The sequence below is a fragment of the Aspergillus fumigatus genome, chromosome 2 (assembly GCF_000002655.1).
Source record: "Aspergillus fumigatus Af293 chromosome 2, whole genome shotgun sequence".
Lineage (NCBI taxonomy): Eukaryota > Fungi > Ascomycota > Eurotiomycetes > Eurotiales > Aspergillaceae > Aspergillus > Aspergillus fumigatus.
Genome location: NC_007195.1, coordinates 4351285 through 4372496, shown reverse-complemented (window position 1 = coordinate 4372496; position 21212 = coordinate 4351285). Strand labels below are relative to the sequence as shown.

Genomic DNA, 21212 nt, shown 5'->3' with positions numbered 1-21212 from the left:
CAGGGTTTTGATTGAAGCCTGAACACTGCTGGAGGGTCGGCGTTCCATGACAGTACTACTATACAGCTTGTTTACTAGATATCATTACATCGGATGAGTCAGATAGTCAAAAATATCATGCCAGTACCATCCACCACCATTCTTGAACTTGCCATCCGGTCGTCTCCTCAACAGGTTCTCCATCCTCCGTCTCCCTGCGTAAGACACCTACATCCGCCATCCATTTCAACAAGAGGAGCACCTCCCATGCTCCCATTGACGGTTGCACCATGCTCGCGACCCCCTTGGCACTGACCCCGGGACGCACAGCGACGATCCCCACCACGGCTGCCACGGCAAACTCCCAGAGCACCCTGACAAAGTTGCCATGGATATCAAACCACAGGGGGATCTTCTCAGGAACGAATTCGCCTCCGCTGATGGCGGCGCGGGGCGGACACGGCGGCGGCGTGTTGGCGACTTTCGCCCCAATCGGGTTGCCGTATATATACGACGCCTCGACTGGCTGCACCTGGACCACAAAGCGCAGTTTATCCTTGTCGATCTGTCTGGTCAGGTAGCCGCCGTCAGTGAGCCCGAATTTATCCCGTGGGGGATCCTTCGGTTTCAAGACGATTCGGCGCTCTGCAGCGAGGTTGATCAGGGCGAGGATGTCGCCGTCTTCCGCGTGGTAGTTGATGGCGAACGAGCCCGTGCTTTGCAGCGCCGGATCCAGGGTCCTTGTTTTGAACCGCGCGGCTCGCCGGAGCTGCGTGACCTCAATATTCCGTCTGCGGCCCAACATGTGCAGGAAGAACTCGGTGATGTCGTAGTTGCGACCCGGGGTAATGCGCCCCCTGTTGCCCTGCGATACAACTCGCTCCGTCGTAAGGGACTGCAGCGCGTCGTCGACCAGCCTGCCTCCGAAATTGGTCAGGGCTTGCCGGGCCTCCGCGGGCCGGTATGACTCCTCCGGTGCGATGATGTTGGCTCGAACCCACGTCTTGGCCACTTCCAACCGCGCAAGCTCGGCCTGTCGCGCTGTAGGTTGGGTCGGCTTCGCAGGCACCGGGATGGCAAAGGGGACGCCTGCGTAGAGAGCACGTCTGCGGTTCACAGTTACCCCATGAGTATTCTGATACAGTTCATCCAGCGTGACCGGCGCCTCCTCGCGCAGCTCAAACACGCTGTCGAACTGGTCCTTGGTGGCAGGGAGATCCGGCAGCTTCTCAGACTTGGGAATGTCCAGCTCTGTCTGGGCCCAGTCGACGACCCTCTCCCAATCGTATCCTTCCAAGTCTTCGTAGTTGATCGGCGGCACCTGGCCGTTCGCGTATGCTACAATAAACCGCTCCTGGAAGTCACTCTGCATCTTCGCGACCTGCAGTCGGTTTCTGCTGAGAATGTTCTTCCCCCGCTCTTGGATCATTTTCGGATCCTGGTTGGGAAAACTCTGGCAAACCAGCTGCCAGTCAACGATCCTGCCTTCATAGCCGCCCGCTAATGCCCTAACGACCACAATCGCAGTCAGAATCCTCTCTGTTATCAGACGTGGCAGATGCTGAAGAGCTCGATTCCGACGCGCAGCCGGTCGATTTGACGGTTTGGGCAGGACGACATGTCGAGGACCTTCGGCGGCTAGTTTCTCCAGCCGACGGTTTTGCGGGACATAGTCGCTGCGCCGTCTACGAGAGTCAGCGGAAAACAGCAGATCCAGTGCATCCAGTGAGTCGTCCGAATCTTCAGCGTCAGAGGAAACTTCCGATTCTGAAGGCTCTTCGGATTCCTCTGCCTCTTCTGTCTCTTCTGGTGGAAATTTCTCAGGTTCAACTAATTCCAAACGTCGAGCTGCTTCTCTAATCTTCCTGACTCTCGGAACCCGCACCCTAGGATAGGCGCTCTGATCAATTTCAAACTGAATATCCCCTTCTATCGGGACTGCCTCTGGGAAATCATCAAGCGTTTGATGGATAAAAGAAAACTCCTGGCCTTCGGCAGGTTTTTCAAATATAAATTCTTCGTTCTGGAGCTCCCACCTCAAAATCGCACCGGCTTCACAGAAGAACTTGCTTGTGCGTGGATCCACAGCCTCAGAGAAGATTACGGGGGTTCGCTTTATCTGGTCCAAGATGTCGTCCAGAGTCTTCGGAAACCGGAAGGCGGCTCTTGCATGGGCAAGGGCCCCAGCTCGGACCGCTACAAGCCCAGCCTCTGTCGAGAAGGTGCCGGTACTGGAATGAAACGTCTGCACTGGATTCATGAACATAGCGTAAGGTGCCATGAGTGAAATAGGCATCCAGAGGCGTTTCAACCTGCGGGGAGCTCTGTCAGCTTCCTCTTCTTCAGCGGCGCCGTCCGCTGGGGCGTGATGCTTCAGGATGCGTTTCTGTTGCTGGCTTTTTCCTCGCTTCTTGGAGATGGGGCCCAGTTCGCGTTCCAGAGAGTCCCGTGCGGGCCCGCGTTGAAGTCTGGCGAGTCGAACGACTCCAGAGGGACGTAGAATCTCCGTGTCAGACTGGAGGCGTTGCAGCAGCCGCCGTTGAATGCTCTGTCCCTTTCTCTTCTCCAGAGCCAGGACAAAGGCTGGCTTTTGATGTAAATGCACGGTAATCCCACGCTCAATGGGGAGTTTCGCCATCTTAGGTTCGCCGCTCGGCATACTCTTCGCACTTTTCGCACTTGACTTGGTCAGTTCAGGATCTACATCAACACCGGGTGGGAAGTAGTATCGAGCGGTCGTGGTGAGCATCTTGTGCTGCAAGTCTTTGATTACTGGATGATCAGGCTGCAGTTCAGGCTTGGCGACAATGCTCTTTGTCACCATTACCCCTTTGCTGTCCCTCCCACTGAATGTGAACTGCCGAAGTTTGCCTGCATCAATCAGGTGTTTAATAGATGTCTTGACGGTTCGCATGTCTGGCTTTTCCTTGTACTTCGTCCTCTTCCATGCAGTTGCAAATGGGTACCATATTTCGGTACCCATGGAGTATGCGCCTCCGGCTTTCTCAATAATATCCATGATAATGCTCCTCCGCAAGACCGCAACAGAGCCTAGCTTGTCTTGCCTCTTTGTGCGCGGTCGATGCCCCTCTGGCGTCTGCGATGCGTCGCGCTGCTGGACGTCCGGTGTCCCGTAAGTGGGTTTCAGGTCGATATCGTTGGCTTCTTGGATGTTATGGATAGCGGCGCTTAACTCGGCAGTTGCAGCCGGGGTGGCTTCATCCGCCACTACGTTCACGTGTCCTGTGACCTCCAATGGCCTGCCAATTGCTTCTGCTTCAACCTGGCGGTGTTCACCATCCCCAACTTTGGGGGACTCCGATGGAGCAGCCTGCTCAGCGACGTTTTTAATCGTGGCTGTCGGAGGAAGGAGTGAGGCAGTCTCTCCACCTCGCTCAGCTTGAGGTTCATATCGACGTTTTTTGTGCGGTGTCTCTAAGTTTTGACGAGGCTGCGACCGGCCGACTTGCCTTTTTCCTACTGGTGACGGGGCTTGTGCCTTCTGCGAGACTAGTCCTTCCAAGCTCTTGTGGACTGCGACATCTTCCTCAGGAGCGATTGGAGACAGTTCCCTTCTCCGTTTGCTGGCCCGGGAAGTTGCGTTCGGGACGGTGTCGACAGAGGGCTCATCAGTCTGCTGTTCGTCTGACAATGGTTCCTGAGACCTTGAGGTTTCCGCTTCAGCGACTTGTCGACAAACCTCGGTGCCTTCAAGACGCTGCAGTTTGGACGGTCTTTGATGGTCCGGCTCGGCTTCTGCGTCAAGGGGAATCCGACTCCGAAGCGTTCTTTTTGTGCCTCTCGAAGGAGTGTCTAGCGCTGCAGAAGTCGTCGCAGGGGTGTTGATCGCAGTAAACGAGGGAACAGCAGGTGTTTCAACACTCTGAGCCCGAGAAACTTGTCGACTAGCGCTAGCAGCTTCATCTTCTAATTCGCCTTCCGGGCTCACAGTAAACCAAGGCAGTGATGCCAACTTTGGCGACCTGAAAACTGCAAGGCGCGAGATTCTCGGACGACCTTGTCGTTTCCCCGCTGGCCTGCGACGTCCGCGAGGCGTGATGTACACACCAGGTTCCGTGCGCTCAAGGAGCAAGACACTGTATTCAGTCCACGTCTCATCCAGCCCCAGCGCCTCGAGTTTCTCTTTTTCAGACATCCCCCGGAATCTCTCTTCGTCGCGTTGAGCTTTCTTCAACCGCTTGATAGCCAGGTGGTCTTGTTCAAGAATGGCATCCCCATCCAATTCAGACAGGTGTTCCTTCTTGAGCTTTGGTTTGTTGGGGGTTCCCTTCGGACGTCCGACTCGATTCATACCTGGCAAGCCGAAACGTATGACTGCTCACGAGTCAACACTAGCGGTTCACTTATTGCCAGGGGCTAAACTTACCATAGCTATTATCCTTCAGCCGTAACGGCATAGGATCATTTCCAGTGCAATTGTAATCTGCTGGATTGACAGTCAAGATGCCAGCCAAAAGCGATGCATTGCCATTCTTGACAAGTTCCTTCGTAGGGACAGCTTTGGGTAATCCATTCTCGTCCAGGTCGGGAACAGCATCGATGGGCGGTACGGAAATTTTCTCTGTCTTAGTGTTCCTGGGGACAAATTCGACAGCTTCCCACGATGCCTCTCCGGCATCGACGAGTTTTTGGAAGTTGGCCGTTGAGTAATGGATATAATGTGTGATAGTCTTCTCAAGTGCCGTGTCCCGCACAATGGCTAGGTGGCGCAGGTGCAGAGGCTGGGACAACTGCCAGCATTCCACTAACCGAGCCAATGTGTTTTCCAGTGGTCGCCGGAAAAAGCTCCCGAAACCGGCTCGCAGGATATCCTAAAGTAGGTCAGCAGAAGCCCCTTTGCACGTTGAGTAATTTATATGCACACTCACAAGGTTGGTAATCCCAGAGGTTCCGGCTTGGTCGACAAGGTCAAATATCTGATTGTGTATAATACGATCCGGAGACCAGGCCGGAATCGTTCGACCAGCCTCCTCCACGGCCCCTTCTTGTTTGACCATACCAACGGCTTTGTCGGCCCCGGCAGGAGCGAAATCTTCAGTGGCATCAGCTGGACCCGCACCGTCTTCCAACTCTAGCCCATCTTCCTGCTCGAGGTCGGTGTAGATATTTTGACTATACTCATGGAAGAGCTCATAGTCCCTCTCCGTTGGCTCCCGAACTAGCATCACACAGGGATGCAGCTTTTTCATATCATGCGCATACTGTGACGTCGCCCTAACGCGCTTGAGCACCCCGATGCGCTCGAATTTGCGCAAAGCTCGGGACAGAACTCTCCATCGCCAGGGATCGGCAAACCCGAGAGCATTCTTAAGATCGGTACGGGCGATGATCTTGTACTCCCGGAGGATGGCAAAGAGCCTGTCGTTGAAGTCCCTAAAGTCAATAAGGCGCTCTTCCTGGCCGCCCGCTGTGGCAGCACCAGAGAGGTCGGACTTGGAGAACCTTCGCAGCACGCAGAGACTGGTTCGGACCGACTTGATCTGGATCGCCCTTTTCTCAATGTACCCCTTTTCTTGTAGCACGTCGGTTCGCTTGGGGACAGAACGCTTATCCTGGCCGCTGAGTTTGACTAGATCTGTTTGGAAGATCCCATTGGATTTATGGGACGCAATGATGGAGAGAAGTGCGAATTCCAAGGGAAGCACTTTGGTCTCATCCGGCTCATGACCAGCCACAGCTAGCCATCTCCTTTCCCTAGAGACGAAGACCCGGACCGCATGTTCAGGGTCCGCCTCACGAGCGAGTCGCTCAGCATCATTCAGGTGCAGGTGATTACTCTCTCGGTCTCTCCCGACGGAAACTTCTGGGTGGCTTGTCAACCAAGACCAGACTTTTTCCTGGAATCGGCGATCGACAGTATGACTCCGTGTAGATGTCTCAAGGGTTGCGCTGGAGTAGAATGTGTCGATGAAAGTCAAGATATCCGCAGGAGATGCGCCTATGCATATTAGTTAGGGTAAGTGTGGTGAATGAGGTGCGATGCGATGACGACTAGCGAATAACTACATGACGGCGCAGTCTCATTGGATGAGTGGCAGAGAGACGGCATTAAGGTTGGGTGTGCTTGAACTAGTTGGTGCGGATGCATCAACGTGCAGCAATAGTGGGTAAAAAACATAACAAATACGACAGACACCAGAGATGTGAGAACCACAACCCACCTTGGTCGCCACAGAGCGCAATCTCCGCGAGAAGATGATCGATCAAGGCTTGTAAGCTTGGAGCCATCTGTCCATTGTTCTAAACCAGCCGGTAGGGTTGCTGGACAAACAAAGATATCATAGCATACAACGGGAGAAAAAATCTGCTGTTTGCTGGGAAATTGAAGCAGGAGACGAGATTCGAACCGCCGCCGTAGGAGAAAGAAATTCATGAGTAGAAGAAACGAGAAACTGGACGAGAGGCGGATATTGCCACGTGATTTGCCTCGAGATTGCAGACCACCAAAAACACCTAACTCTGCCAGCACTCCGTACTATCATGACTTTTATTCGTGTATAACAGTGTCATTTGAGAGCGAAGAGATGATCAGACAAACGATGATGAACAAACAAAAAGAAACATGAAATGACAAGGGTGGGATTCGAACCCACGCCCCTTGCGAGACACGGAAACTGACGAAACAGTTTGTAGGTTCAGTTCCTGAACCGTGCTCCTTAGACCACTCGGACACCTTGCCTTTGATGTGAGAGAGCGTGTGGAAAGTGCCATATGTCAGAATCTCCATTCGCCAATTATGCTTATTTCCGCATTGCATGAATAAATCAATGCCGGGATCGTCAATGATCAGCTGGGTGGGTCCGGAACTTCTCAACCGCGATATGCTTTGTAGAGTTGCATAGTGAAGTGATTCAATCTATCCCTAGGTTCGGTTCCTAAGAGAGATAAACAAGGCAATTGTTTGCTTGCTCATAGACCCATAGCCCTACATAAGCTGTCCTGATAATTGACAATTGATACTGCCATCGAACACACGAGCCTACAATACTAGTGAGAGCATGTGTGACTGCTAGACTATTATTCAGTCAGTAAACCAGAACATGGACGCTAGGCAATAAATACATCACCCGACACACGAACCCTGTTTCCAATGTGCTTTGATTGCCGGCCAAATCAGAAATGCAATAACACGATAATATTTAAAGACCACGACAACTACCAGAAAAATGACAGCTCGTGAGTTGACGACAGCGATCGGATGACATCATCCGCCGCGCCGCCTATTACGTCAGGCACCACGCAGTTGGCGGCCTGAGGAAGCCATGTCCGTCTATCAAAAGAAACCTCAAACTTATTCAAAGCCGTCAGTTCCGGGCGCATCCGTCTCTGATGAAAATAATTATAATAATCATTAATTCATGATAATAACGCTTTCAAGTCGCCTCTTTTCAGTTTGACTTGCCACGATCTTTATTCCGTTGTTCCTCACCATTACTTCCCAGCGCGCCCTCATCAGTGCCTTGCCATGAATTGCACCATCTAACCACTCTTATCTCCGAAAGCATCGCCATCATCGATAAGCCGCCACTCTGGACTGATGGAAGAAGGGGCCTCTACCACGGTGCCTCAAGACCCTCCACCACTCCCTTATTCACTGCGTACGAGAAAGAAATCTATCGCGATCTTTTGGACGATTTTTGTGGTCGATACATTGGCCCAACCTCTGGTGCTGTACTGGACCCTCTGGTACGCCACGGATCTGTCGCACAATTTGGGTACGTATCCGCTCTCGTTGTAGGAGATATGGGACTTGGACAGACTGCTCATATTACCAAATGGGACAAATAGTCTTCTCCATCGTCACTGCATCCCTCGGGGGTGTCTCGGTCTTCGAATACTTTTACCGTCTCTATCACTTGATTCGAAAAGACTCCAAGTCGAGACCATTGAACGCAAGGAAATCATGGGTAGGCTAAGAAAAAGACACCCCAATTACGTGATAACGGGTGCTGACATTCGAGGTAGCTGGATTTCTTCCATATCAATTTCACAATCGTCTGGTTGATACTGGCAGTTGAGCTCATTGTGTAAGTAGTGCAAGTCTGCTAAGCTGTCCTTGGAGTGACCATGCTAACCAATCTTTCCAGTGGTACGGTGCCTCATGAACCATATGGTATGTTGAGCTTTATCCATCCAACGACCCGCCGCATTGCTGATGAACCGCGAATTGAACAGTACGCCTCGTCGCAATGGTCCTTCCCACCGTAATGTTCTACTTCGGTGGCGTCTACCTAACCCTCGATTTGCTCCGCGTCTGTGGATTCAAGGCCCCCTTCCGGATATCCTCCACACCAAAGGGCTCCGTGATGCCCACAGCCCTCTACGTCCTCATCGAAGACGTCATCGCCGTCGACGGAGGCGGCGGTCAGATCTACCGCTACGCACTGCGCACCCGATACCTTTCGAGCCCATACTTCCGGCGCATGCTCTTCGAAATGAACATGTTCTGGGCAGGAGGCTCAATCGTCTGTGCAGCTGCCATTACCGCCATAATCTTCACGACCTCCAGACCCGTCGCCTACACTGTACGTCCCCCATTCTCATATCCCGCAAATCAACAGAGAGCAAACCACTAACATTCGAATAGCTGGGCTGGTCACTCCCCTTCGCTTGGGCCGGCGTCTGGACCCTCATCACCATCCCGTGGGTGCAAAGCGACCTTCGCCGTGAAAAGAAAGCCTGGAGGGAGAATCGCGGGCAAGGAGACGTGCCCACGTACACCGATGTCGTCGGTGCCCCGTCGGCCCCGACCCGTCTCGAATCAGTCCAGGGCCACCTCCCGAGTTTCTTGCCCTGGGTGCGGGAAAAGCAGTCGTCGCCGACGACTCCGTCTGACGGCCACTCGAACGTGTGATCGTCCTGTCTACATTCTCTTTAAATACATTCTCTTTAAATAAATCAAATTCCAACGCAGATTAACAAGTCTCAAACGGTCCTTTGTGCTATTATGAATGAATGCATCTGGCGTTGGGATGGAGCTTCTTAATTTACGGGCACGGGAACATCGGAGAGCGTCTTCCATTATTCAAACACAAGCAGAAGCTATGGCAAGATGTGTGATGTGTATAGATACCCCAGCGGTTGTTTCGGTATGATTTCCTTTTCATTCTTCTTTCTTGTATTTCTACGATTGTATCAAAAGCTGTCTATGCTTCAGTCTCAATGTCTTTCTCAACATCACACTGTCTTAGTAGTAACATCACGTCTGTCACCTCCACAGAGATAACTGTGAGAAGCTGTCTTTGAAAGGGGGCAAAAAACAAGATGCTATTCCTATTTCCATCTATCCATCTTTGGTATCCAAAACCGAGTAAGGTACTCCCAACAGGGCGCCTCAACTATGTACTAGAAGTAATCTCCACGCCATCAGGAAATGCAACCAACTCGATCTAATCCCTTTCCATCGCCGTATTCCCATTCCAAAAAATCAGAAGCAAACAGGGTAAGGAAGAGTAGAACTATACAGCGCTGAAAGGCAGAACAAAACGCTCGCCGCAGGGTATTCGGATCGAATAAATGTCGGGGAAATTAGAATTAGACAGGGAGAAATGACAGGTACACAAACCCGATATATCAAGCTTTACCTTTCGGGGTAAGAACAGAAAATGGATTGGGTATCTGACTCCCAAATACAATCCACTGCACAGAGACTAATCGTGGCACAAGGTATTTTGCATGATTCCCGGATATTGAAACGAGATTGGCAACTAAAAAGGAGGCTATTGTGGGTGAGGAAAATGGCAGGTGGTGAAAGGTGAGAAAGTGGTTGTAATGGAGAACGTCGCACAACTTCGTGGCTGGCCTGTTGAGCGAGCTGAACTTTTGATAGGCCGTTACTTTCGCGATGGCAGCAATTTCCGTCCAAAGCTTCGGATGGTCATTTTGTGACTGCATTGATCAATTAACGACGAGTCCTCCATGATGCTGAACTTCTTGGTATATACCTCTCATCGGGCCCATCCCAAATCTTCGTCTCAGCCCTTGCGATTGCTTGGCCCGACGTTAGTGGTCGGTTGGGAGGATTGACAATCCTACGAGATTGCTAAGGTGGTGGTTAGCTTTTAACCGTTCTCTAAATTTGTACGACATTGTGTAGAGACATACCTCCCAGCGAGCATCGACATCCACTTCACTCGCAGAGCGCGAGTCAAATGGTATGCCTTGATCCTGGATGCTAAGCATACTTGAGCCTAAGGATTGTGATCGCGCAAGTGGGGAGGTTCCTGAGTGAACTGAGCGTTGAGACGTCGACCCTGAATGTTCGCTGTTCGAGTCATAACTCGCTAGGCTCTGGGTTTTGCCCGACGGGGCATTTGATGCACTGTCCTGGTTCTGAAGTAGCTGAGATGGACTGGCAACCTCGCGGTAGCGTTTCAGTTGTTGCTTTGAAGGTCGATGATGAGAAAACTTGTTGCCAAGTATCGCGGGTGCGTGAGATATCAAAGCCTTGATGACATCCTTCTTCAGTCGCAGAGCCAAATCCAAATTGGACCATGTCTTGTTCCGGTATTCTAGAACAGGAAGTCGGAAGACAAAGTCATGGATGTCCTCGAGGTTGTGCTCCCCTTTGCCTTTGTAACTCAAACAAAGTACGACATCGTTCACCTTCACGTGAGCAAGGGTCATATAAGAAGATGCGCGAGACATCATCTGCGATAGATCGTCTTGTGCTTCCTTGGATTTACCGCTCTTGTTCGGTATCAGGGTAAATTTCTTGCCTTTATCTTCCCCGACGTTGGCAGTCGAGCCATTGGCAATTGACTTGTCTGTAGGCTGTCTGGAGAGCATTCGCATGCTTTCAACTGACTTCTTCTTGCTTAATGAACTAGCACTCGTTGCTGGGCGGTCTGATTGCGATACTCCCAGACGATTGCTCCCTTGCTGCTCTTTCTTGTGTATCGCCGTCATGCCAAGACCCTTAAGGTTATACGAACTGTGACGCGAACGAGGTCTCGTTTCGTCTGCCAGCGAACGCGTGGGTTGCAATCTGAGCTCAATAGCGCCGGGTCCTTTGGGCCCTGAAAGGTCCTCGGTTGAGATGTCGCTGGCGCCTTGCGCGCTTGGAGGTGGAGATGGGCTATCATTGTCTTCTTCCGATTCCGAGACATCCAAAGGTTTCATGTTCTTGATCATGAAAGGTGAGAAACCGCCATCGAACCCATTGGAGCGAACATTCGGAAAGATATACTCAAACACCCTTTGACCAAGCTCGCGCTCCAGTTGTATCTTGAGCGGGAAAAGCGACACCTCGAAGTCATCGAGGACGGGAATACCGCCAACAGCTTCCAACATGTGCCATTTGACCCTAATCATATTCTCATCGGGTTCGTCCAGGTTCTTGGCTTGGTCAAGATACGGCACGATGATTTGAGGGTAGATGGCGTCCGGTAGAAGGTTCAAGCCGTATATCCGTTCAACTGCCACGAGATTGTGATTCGACCCATCACTATTGTCCGTGCGATCATACTCGGCATTCCGTAGCTGGAACTCGACCAAAGGCTGACACTGGTCCATCATAAGATGCCAGACTACCTCGGATGCAGAGATCTTCCATCTCAGAATTCCATTTGCTCCAGACGTCGTTGGTTCGATCCGTCTTTGAGATGTCGTGATGGCTTTCATCAAGAAGAATAACTCGTCTTCGCATTGAGCCAGATCCTTTTCCAGCACCAGCCGGTCTTCCCAGCCATGCTTGTCCAGGTTCTGAGCGTTGATCTGGAAATGCTCTTTGATCTCCTCTAGCTGACGGATGCGGGACTGCAGCTTGAACACCATCTCCGGAGCACCTCTCAGGTCGCTGAAATCCGAAGTGAGAAGTATGCGTTCCAGACGTTCGTTTCTGACCTTCTCCAACGGTTCGCTATAGAGAAGGAGATCCAGCACGATGATGTACATTGAGTAATATTCAGCCGAGTCACAAATGGCGCGAAAGTGAGGAAAGTCAACACTAATATGATCCATCCTAGTCTCTTGACCATCTGGACCGACGTGCTTGGATTGCCCTTTTGCCACTTCCTCATTGTACTTCAGACGCAGGTTGTTGTATTTGTCATATCTCAAGCTGGCGGAAGTCTTCTGAATAATTCGCGAGAAGCCGAAAGGATTCAACTCAAAATCAAACATGGCTTCGAGCGTTACCCAAGGTGGCCATGCCGATCCCGGAGCGTTGCCATACTTATTACCGGCATAGAATTGCAAGTGATTCATCAGATTCTTCTGAGTTGCAACGAAGAACTGAGCACCATCCATGTCAAGAGAGAAGCGGCGCTGTACCAAACCGCTGACATCGTCTGAAACACGTTCTTTGTCCATGATTGAAATCACCTTTAGTTGCATTCCACTCGCGGCCACCAACAAGACTGACTTCTGGTTTTTCGCGCTCTGAAGCTGGATCTGCGGCGCAATCAACCGTAAGTAGTAACTATTCTGTGGAGTGAACTCAGGCGAGATATTCTCACTAGAGCTGTCAGAATCTGGCTGGGTCTGGGTAACCGAATCAACGCTTTCCTGTTCCTCAGCACTGACAAAGCGTTTGGTATCGTTCAGAAGTTGTTCGATACGATCCTCCACACTATCTTCGTCTGTGTCGGCATTCGATGGCCGTCTCGACGAGTCCTTGAACATTTTGGAACGTCTTTGGTTGTTTTTGTTCTGTTCTTCGACAATATCAAGAATGAATTTGACGGCTCTGCGGGACATGTAGTACACGAAACCTCGTCTTTGGCTCACTTGATGAATGTAGCGCAGTATAATGTTGCGGAGTGAGTTATTCCACTTCAACTGCATGTTGTGAATCAAGAAGCGGTTGTTGAAGTCGCTAGCGTATTCATCGTTGTGCGACGAGTACAAGCCGTCGAGATCCGCTTCCTTGCCATCGTTCGTTGAATCGGAGTCAGCACCAAGACGGAACGAGCTATCACTCGCGAAATTTTCAGGCTTCTTGTCCATTGGGGTTTTCTCTTCACGTGAAAGTTGCGCTTCAAGGCGACGAAGCCCAGTCACAAGGAAGGCACGTCTCCGAGCAAGCGATTCAGCCTGTCTGATAAAGTCATCGTGCTCCTTTTTAAGGTCGGAATGATGGTCGACATCCTTTGCCATACGAAGTTCCTGCTCCCCAATCCGACGATCGAAGTTCCGTATTTGTGCTTCAACAGTGGCGAGGCGATCCCTAATCAGTTCCATTTGTACCCGACGAGGTTCGTTACTCTCGGACATAACGCAGTCGTGAGTGGGCTCATGCCCGAATGGGCTGTACCCTGTTTGATCCGGCGTTATATCTCCATGGTCAGTCTGGCGAAAGTAGGTAAAACGTGGGGTGAACGCAAGAGGAAGAATATGTGTTTTGGGGTTGGACTCTTGAGGCAATATCCAATCAAGCTCAACAAAGTCATCCATATCAACCCAATCAAGATTCTGGTCTGGGATAGTGAATCGTGATAAATCAACCGAGGGGACTGGCTGCTGGAAGGAAGATATGATATCGTCCCGGTTCTTCTGTATGTCATCGAGATTCGTTCCTTCAATACTAACAGATACGGCTCTGAAATCGGCCGCCTGCAGATCCAGTTGGCCTTGGTTGATCCGCATGGCGCTTGTCTTTGTTTGCTTCAGGCGACCCTTTGCTACCGTCTTGATTTGCTCCCGCCGCTGATGGACATCTAGCTTCAAACTGTCCAGACGAACCTTCAGCCCTGTTGCCGTGACCACATCTTCCGCATAATCCTCACGATCCTTGTGCTTGTAGATGTGAGCCACAAATAGAGGCGCGAGGAGCAGTTTGTACTTGACAGTAGCAAGGTGGCGATTGAACTTCTTGCTGGTTTTGGTGATACCAGGCCAAAGAGGGCCCTGGCGGACTGGGAGAGACATCACACCCGAGAATAGAGACCACCAGTTGAAAAAGTGCGTGAAGAACCGCGGACTCAAGTGAACGGCGTTGTAGCTTGCTGAGGGCTGAAGATGATCGACATCCCAGTTCCTGCTCACAGGGGCAACGACTGAGATGGACAAGTGGATGTGGTTGCTGCGGAACCCACGATAGGCGTCGTAGTCCTGTGATGAAAGGTTAGACAGAAAAATCACCGAAATATTAATTGTATGTACCTTTCTCTCCTCTGGGTCGATAAACTCCGGATTTCGAAGGACCACATCGTAATGCGGTTTGAACTCAAAGGACCGCTTGTCCCCGTCTATGTTACGTTCAAAGACCAAGCCAGCAACTAATCGGACGTCGCCTGACAATTTCATCACAACCTTCTTGAAAAGTGTTGCGTTCTTGAAGTCGCTTGAAGAAGAAGTGCTCTCCAAGTCGTGCGCGGTGGCCTCTTGTGCGTATCGAGCCTCGTTACTGTAGTCTGGGATCGCCAGCACATATTCCCCACTTGTAACACTCATGAATTCCTTCGGATCGTCGCTGGTGTGAATTTCCCATTTTACGTCTTTCTTCCAGCACATGACGAAGCCGCCTCCGAAGCCAGTTACCACATATGGATCCCTAGAGCCTTTAAGGCGCAGGTGAACGTCACCGTCCTCCTTCCATAGAACTCGTATGCGCGAGTGGAAACTTAATCGGATCTTGTCCCAGAACCCAACTCTTTCAGAGGGATCTATCTCAGTCTTGGTGAAGCCTTCTATGATTTTCATCATGTCCTGAATCACAGGCTGATATGACATACCCCAGGAGATGCTTGTCGGAAGACTAGTATTGATTTCGATGGTAGGGTCGGAGTAAGTCTTGACAGGGGACACAGAACGCCACACATCAATCAAGAAGGGAGGACTCGTGGTTCCATCCGAAAGTTCGGTTGATGGAACGAGTTCGAGCTGTACCTTTCTCGACGACCTGTAGTCGCGGTATTCTTCGGCTATAACGAAATCCGTTCGTAGCGACCAACTTGAGAGTCTGGGAGACTGGCCCGGTCGTAAGGCAGGTATATGCAACAAGTCCAAGGGGTAGTCTCTCAGGTTGACTCGAGACTCGCCCATGTTCAGGTGGAAGCTCATTGGAATGAGCAAAGCGTATTGTGTGGATAGAGGGATTCCCTTTCCAAGCCTATGGAGAAACGACGGGAACTCTTCAATAGGGAAAGACGGTTTGTCTATGACTAGACTGAGGTCAGTTATCAAGGCTGACATGATACCAGGCCTGTTTGGAATGGCGAGAATTTTCTCGGTTACAGTGGCATCATCAGGCGGCTCATCGGCTCCAGAGAAGAGGTTCCGAATCTCCTTGATAGAGCTGCCTTGAAAGCGAAAAGCCGCATCAATCTTCTGTTTCCACGATCGAGCATTGTGTTCTTGGAGACGGAGCCAAGCCTTTTCCTCCGAGATTTTGGAATCGGTAGACAGGCAAGCCGAGCCCTCCGTATCATACCGGAATCTCCTCCCTCGTCCACCCTTTGTCTCGGTAGCATGGCCGCGGGGCTTCGGATCAGCACTTTTGCTCCTCTTCGTGTCATGGCTTGTCCGTTCGCTGCGAAGTGTCCGATGGCTGGACCTTGTTCTCAACCTGGATGGGGCCCGTCGCTGTCCTGACTCCCTGATCTTTTGAACCTTGAGCTCGAACGCCTCCTCTCGCGCTAAACGTTGTCGCTGCTCAAGTAGACCTGTCCGATAGATGCAACCTAGTTTCCACTCGAAAGCATCATCTTCTAGCTCGAATAATAGAGCTTTACTCCGCAGCGAGATCCGTGGAACCTTCTTTGGGGCTTCTGGATCCCTTGCCGAAATGAATTCTGATGAACGGTTCTTGAAGCGATGATGGAGCTGCTTAAGAGCTTTAGCAGTGTTGACCCAGTTGTCGAAGACACGGTGCATTATCATGTGATGTGGGACACCTATGCGGATAAAATCGGCCCAGACGTCTATTGACTTCTCCTCAACTAGATTAGAGCCCTGCTTTAGTTTGAACTTACGCAGGTCAGCCTTGACGTTATTCATGCTAATAATTCTGGCCCAAACACCCTTGAGCTTGGGAGCTTCGGCATGTAAGCGAATCAGCTGCGCCTTTACGTAGGGAGATGACAGACGGTGAGACCCCGCCGCCAAGCCATATATCTGTAGCAGCATTGGAGGGTCGGCAGGTAGGAAAGTTTTGATTTGAACGACTGTAGCTCTGATATCGACCGTTATGAGCTCACTCCTTTGGAGCGGTGGCCGTGGAACAGAGGGAGAGCTTGCAGAATCCTTGGGGTGCCATTCGAACGGTGGCTGGGTTGGTGCTTCTGTAGGGTGTTGAATGAATGCATCCTGGATAACCGACACCGCCACTCCAAGACAGTAATAGCGATAGAGTGAATACTGCAAATAGACACCCTTCAGGACCGAGTTGATATGGAAGATAGGACCAAGACGGTCACTTTGGGTGCTCAGTGCAACCTCAAATCGGGGAAGTGAGAAAAACGGCTCAGGCTCCAAGTAGTCTTCAGATTCAATCACAAAGCCTTCGAAGCCACGGGCGTGAAAAGCCAGCCGTCTCCCATCCGCAGCACCATGTTGAATTTGTCTGGGTGGCGATGTTGGAGGAAATCGAAACGGCGATTCGTCACCGATGGTGGAGTGACTTGGGGTGCGTCGCCGTACAAGGCTGATGTGAGTGGGTTCGGCTTTTTGGGCTCTGTATTCTGCAGTCCATGATTGCAGCTGTAGTGAAACTCCTCGGGAAAGCTTTGAGACTGTACTGTCCACTCCAGCGATTTCTAAACTGAGACCCGTGGCCTCAAACTGAAAATTGAGTAACCATGGCGGAATGCGCCTTAGTATGCTCGGTTTCCTTTCTTGGTGTCCCATCGAGGCCCTCCTCCTGTTCTGCATCTGGGCTCGCAACTGCTCAACGACCTGGCGGATGCCGCGATTGACCTCACCATTGACCATGTGGACGGAACATGTGTTCAGTGTCCCCGTAGCGATCACGCACACCTCTGGCGACGCGTTGAGGAGGACCTTGAGTTCCAGGGTCTCTGTGGTCAGCAGATTGTGCTTGACCCCTGTTGGGGTCTGATAGTACAGCTTGTGATCTGCTACCCGATAAACTGACGAGAGAGAATAATGTACTCCACCTTCTGACGAGTGCGAAGAGTCTATATCAAGAGCTATAGCGGAGATGGAGGAGATTAGAAGGTTATAGTCATCATCAGAGCCGGCTGATTCTTTATTGATGGGGAGGACGAGTCGAACGACAGGCTCATGCACGGACAGCTTAATATTGGCTTTTGGGAGCAGCCGCGAAATCAGTCGATGATTGTCGCGCTTCTTTCCACGCGAGGAGGATGCTCGGGTTTGAACCAGACCGAGAAGTCGGTCAAGATGGTGTGGTTCTAGATCGAGAGAGGGCGAGGTAACGACAAAATTGGCAAAGAGGATATTTGTGTTGCGCTCCTCCGCATTATGATTATCGAAAGAGCCAACGGTTTTGGAAGGAAGCGTAGTCTTGATTGTTGTAGTAGCCATAGGGATGTATACGATGTTGTCCGTCTCACCCGAGCTGTCATCCAAGCTTACTGAGAGAGATATCGCGGCCAGAAGAGCCTGATGTGCGACGTCGTCCCGCTGAAAATACATGCGATGTGCGGGACTCCTTTGGTCCATGCGATGCAGGTCAACACCGATTTCATGGGATATGACGTTCAAGTACACCGATTTCTGTCCCGCAGAAGACGGCTGGACAATGCGAGACAGTCTGAAAAAACTCAAAGCCAGTTGAATTTCCCGAATGCCACGTAGCAGGGAGCTTGCAAATTCTTTCGAATCAGCTACCCTTTGCACAATCACATCGTCACGACTGCCGGGTCTGTCCAACTCCTCGACAAAGTCGGCAAACGATATCTCGTCGTCCGTGTCATTGACGACCAGATCCTTCCTCGACCGCCGGAACTGCTTAATCCGTTGCGAGACAGTTGCCAATTCGTCATATGGAATATGGAGTCTTCCGATTTTCAGTGCAATAGAGGTATCTCTGAGTCCGTCGCGGTCACTATGGAGGAGTCCGTGGATATTGACCTGAACATGATCCAGAACCTCAGCCGGCTCGTTGCCATCGACCGCGAGAAGGACATTTTGCACGTTCATGATCCATTCGGCAGGGCATAGTTCACCAGACTCATCCTTTTTTCGGCGAAACACCTTTGCCCGGTCCACCATCTTCCGCCTGGTGTCCACCGCCAACGAGAGCGATCCTATCTGGAATTGGCCAGCTTCGAGGAAGTTGATCGTTGTATTCACTGCAACGACGTCCACCAATTTGAGCCAATGTATCTTTCTGTGTAGTCTCTTGACCTGCTCTTTCATCCGTGTGAGTGTCTTCCACGTCTTGCTCCGCCGAGCTCGTGCTGGGCTGCTCTCCCCTCCATCCTGCGAAGTATCCGCCACGTCCGAAGAGCTTTGAGGCTCAGGCACATCCGCCTTTGCTGTGTCGCTATTACGCCCCTTGCCCAAAGCCGAAGGATTCACGGTCACTTTCAGTTCCGTCAAGCGAAGACTCAGCCATGTCGGTTGCGCGAAGGACGGAGGATGTAGAGATAATCCCAAGCCACGAAGTTCGACTTGTATCCCTTCTCTTGGAACATAGGCAATGCGGCGGAGGGAAAAATAGCCGATTCGCTGAATAGAAACTCCCGTTGCGATTCGAACGATGGCGAAGATAAGGAACGAGGAAAGGTAGAGGAGGAGGAAACCCACGAGGACGGTCGTCGGATTAAAGAGCGTCATCGCGTCTCGCGACTAGTAGGGAGACCGATCCGTCGAACAAGAACAGGGGATTGACGGCACAGATCATCGAGATACTAGCCGATTCTGCGAATAGTTTGAGACAGATATAATATAAAAAAAAGTCGCCGCCCTCACTAGGCTAGAAATATTCTTGCCCTGAGGAATGACCCTCGATACGTGCAATTAATTCTTCACAAGCGTTCGGAGTCGGCGAGGAACAGGTCTCAGTAAGACCAGAATTGCGCACTGGCCTGCAAAGTGTCCGAAGAGAGCCTCGACAGCGGTAAGCCAGGCATGCTTCAAACAAGAATGAACAGATTCAGAATGTGATGGATATTGAATGATGGTAAGGAGGGATTGTAAGGTGATAGATAGAACCGGAGCGGCTGAACCATAGATCCATCATCTGTCACTAGTTAACTGTCTAGAATAATAATGTCAGCAACAAACAGGCCTGCCAAACGGTGGTTGCGGGCAAACGGGGGGGGGAACAATAATCTGGAAGCGGAAAGCCCGCCCACTTGGTCAGAACTAAACTAACTATGGAATACCGAATACGGAGTATTTGGCTCTGTGGCGGATCGGCTGTCTCGGCATTATTGCTTGAGGTCAACTGGCGAACTCTACCAATCGAGTATAATTTGGGCCTCAGAAGCTAGATTACCATCTCAGGAAAGGACTAGAGCAAGTCGCAGCATTGGATGTGTGTTTCTTCCCTGTTTCGGCAACAAGTAGATTATTACCCTCTAGTTACTAAGTACTCTCCGTAAAGGGACCTCATTGACTATGAATTCATAGAGCTCTGGACTGGCCTAGCAATGAACGCACATATATAGATCCATACTGGAAACTAGGAATAGGAGGCCCCGAGGAATGCCGTCGATCTTTATAATCTGGCCAAACTAACTAATTCCTCTACTCCGTATGACATATCCCCTTTCGCAAGTGCTAATGACCACGACACATTCAGGGGTGCGTTTGGTTATATAATCAAGCCAATACAGATAACTATAAGTTACCGCATTTTCAATCAGGACTTTGAATACAATTGTCTCTGAGCTGTCAAATTGTTTCTTTTACGCTTTATTGTCATTCAGCTATGATACACAGGCCCCTATAGATCCGGTCTGACTATCTTCGATGAAAGTATTGAACATTTGCCAGTAGAAATGGTGAGACACTTTCCAACTCGTTGGCTATCTTACAAATTGCTCCTTTTGATATAATACAAGACGTCATTCGCACAGATACTATCCGGAATGTCCTTATAAGATTTCGCCCCAGACTATGGTGAGCAACAATAATCGAAACCTCTCGTAGACGATGATGCCGGTATGTACCGGAATTCGTAAGAGCAATTGGAGTTGGGTTACCCTCCAAGCCCTGGATGACCGTGCTATCTGTGACATCCCCGTAACCCTGAAAGGGAAAGAAAGTCTGATATTGAAACAATGCGATCATCTAGTTGACGAAGGATCCACTCCCGTCGTGCTCTGTCCGTTTGCTTTGACTTTCTCAAGCTCCTCGATCTTTTCGTCGATGATAGCTATCTCAGCCTCGATGCTGAGAAGTTTCTCACCCAAGATTCCCCTATATTCGTCATCAGAGAGGGTCTTGAGTGGAATCCATTTGGAATCTGCTATTCGTTGCAGAATTGGTTTCCATGGGGTATTTGCATGTTCAATCTGCCATGAGTCAATAGCATTGTAGGATCTCTGTCCCAGGTAGCCGAGCAGCGAGAATACCACAACTCCTGGGATGAGACGACCACCTGTAATTTATTGTCAGTTTCACACATCTCAAACAGTCTCTAGAATTCAAGTACCCATTAATCTAGTCACAGTGCCGCCAGCGATGCCACCAGAGACAGCGCTGACATAGGTTCTCTGTTTTGGGGTGGCCCTATCCTCATAGTGGAGACTTAGGATGTTGCTCCTCAACCCTGCAATCAAGTAATCAGCATCATGAGCGCCCAACATCACCGGACATGGAAGAAATATGCCGTACACCAGAAGGAAGCCCCACAGGCAAACCAGTGGATGCCGCAAGAAATCGAATGGATTACAGGATGAGGAGACCTTATAACTCCGGAGATGCCTCCATAAATGAGGCCAGCAGAGCCTGAATGGCAATAGTCAGCACCTTTTCAGAAGGAACCCGTTGTATTCGACCATTGAAGGTCTCGAGGGCAACTTCCTGGGTTGTTGGCTAAAGTGAAGAACTCACCGCTCAAAGCTCCGGCTTTTAACGACGCCAGCCATACATTTTCTCCTAATACATGCCTCTGTCCATTCTGTCCGCTCATCTTGCGACTGACCAGGGAATGTCTATTTGAAGCATGCCGCTGTGGTTGGCTACTTAAGATCTGTTCTTATCTATCAGAGGCGATGTTCATATGGCGGAACCCACGTGACCTTAGTTCATTCGCGACCGGATTTTTCTACCTAAATTCTCAATCCAGATATTGATCATCGAATGCTATTAGGGAAGATTCAGCCGTGTTTCAC

The 21212-nt window shown here is 50.7% G+C and overlaps 5 protein-coding genes and 1 non-coding gene across 6 annotated transcripts; 1 reads left to right on the top strand and 5 right to left on the bottom strand.

Moving 5' to 3' along the window:
• Positions 1-115: 115 nt before the first annotated feature.
• AFUA_2G16462 (uncharacterized protein) lies at positions 116-6615 on the bottom strand (the record flags this gene model as incomplete). Its single annotated transcript, XM_077804236.1, has 4 exons — positions 6162-6615; positions 4869-5938; positions 4367-4811; positions 116-4314 (listed from the first exon to the last, which is right to left on the bottom strand). Exons 1-4 carry the CDS (start codon positions 6226-6228, stop codon positions 116-118), a joined length of 5781 nt encoding a protein of 1926 aa, XP_077660396.1. The 5' UTR covers positions 6229-6615.
• Positions 6569-6679, bottom strand: tL(CAG)1. The gene is made up of 2 exons: positions 6642-6679; positions 6569-6612 (listed from the first exon to the last, which is right to left on the bottom strand). It is a non-coding gene (tRNA).
• Positions 6680-7155: 476 nt separating this feature from the next.
• AFUA_2G16440 (uncharacterized protein) lies at positions 7156-7767 on the bottom strand (the record flags this gene model as incomplete). The annotated part of the gene is made up of 2 exons (XM_750887.1): positions 7156-7326; positions 7603-7767. The coding sequence occupies 2 exons, from the start codon at positions 7765-7767 to the stop codon at positions 7156-7158; spliced, it is 336 nt and encodes a 111-aa protein (XP_755980.1).
• Positions 7768-7820: 53 nt separating this feature from the next.
• On the top strand, positions 7821-8854 carry AFUA_2G16430 (uncharacterized protein; the record flags this gene model as incomplete). The annotated part of the gene is made up of 4 exons (XM_750886.2): positions 7821-7907; positions 7966-8027; positions 8088-8525; positions 8588-8854. The coding sequence occupies exons 3-4, from the start codon at positions 8190-8192 to the stop codon at positions 8852-8854; spliced, it is 603 nt and encodes a 200-aa protein (XP_755979.1). The 5' UTR covers positions 7821-7907; positions 7966-8027; positions 8088-8189.
• A 979-nt stretch (positions 8855-9833) lies between these two features.
• On the bottom strand, positions 9834-19166 carry AFUA_2G16420 (FMP27 family protein; the record flags this gene model as incomplete). The annotated part of the gene is made up of 4 exons (XM_077804235.1): positions 14104-19166; positions 10105-14052; positions 9945-10042; positions 9834-9888 (listed from the first exon to the last, which is right to left on the bottom strand). Exons 1-4 carry the CDS (start codon positions 18703-18705, stop codon positions 9834-9836), a joined length of 8703 nt encoding a protein of 2900 aa, XP_077660395.1. The 5' UTR covers positions 18706-19166.
• Positions 19167-19738: 572 nt separating this feature from the next.
• Positions 19739-21099, bottom strand: AFUA_2G16410 (uncharacterized protein). Its single transcript, XM_750884.3, has 4 exons — positions 20932-21099; positions 20713-20826; positions 20531-20647; positions 19739-20476 (listed from the first exon to the last, which is right to left on the bottom strand). The coding sequence occupies exons 1-4, from the start codon at positions 21008-21010 to the stop codon at positions 20163-20165; spliced, it is 624 nt and encodes a 207-aa protein (XP_755977.2). The 5' UTR covers positions 21011-21099; the 3' UTR covers positions 19739-20162.
• Positions 21100-21212: the final 113 nt, after the last annotated feature.

What these genes read in the sequence shown, in the direction of transcription:
- AFUA_2G16410 (XM_750884.3), bottom strand. Translation starts at nt 21,010, where the DNA reads ATGAGCGGACAGAATGGACAGAGGCATGTATTAGGAGAAAATGTATGG. An exon ending in CTGTGGGGCTTCCTTCTGGT is followed by an intron (nt 20,648 to 20,712) that starts GTACGGCATATT and finishes ACTTGATTGCAG; the next exon opens with GGTTGAGGAGCAACATCCTA. An exon ending in CACTGTGACTAGATTAATGG is followed by an intron (nt 20,477 to 20,530) that starts GTACTTGAATTC and finishes AATAAATTACAG; the next exon opens with GTGGTCGTCTCATCCCAGGA.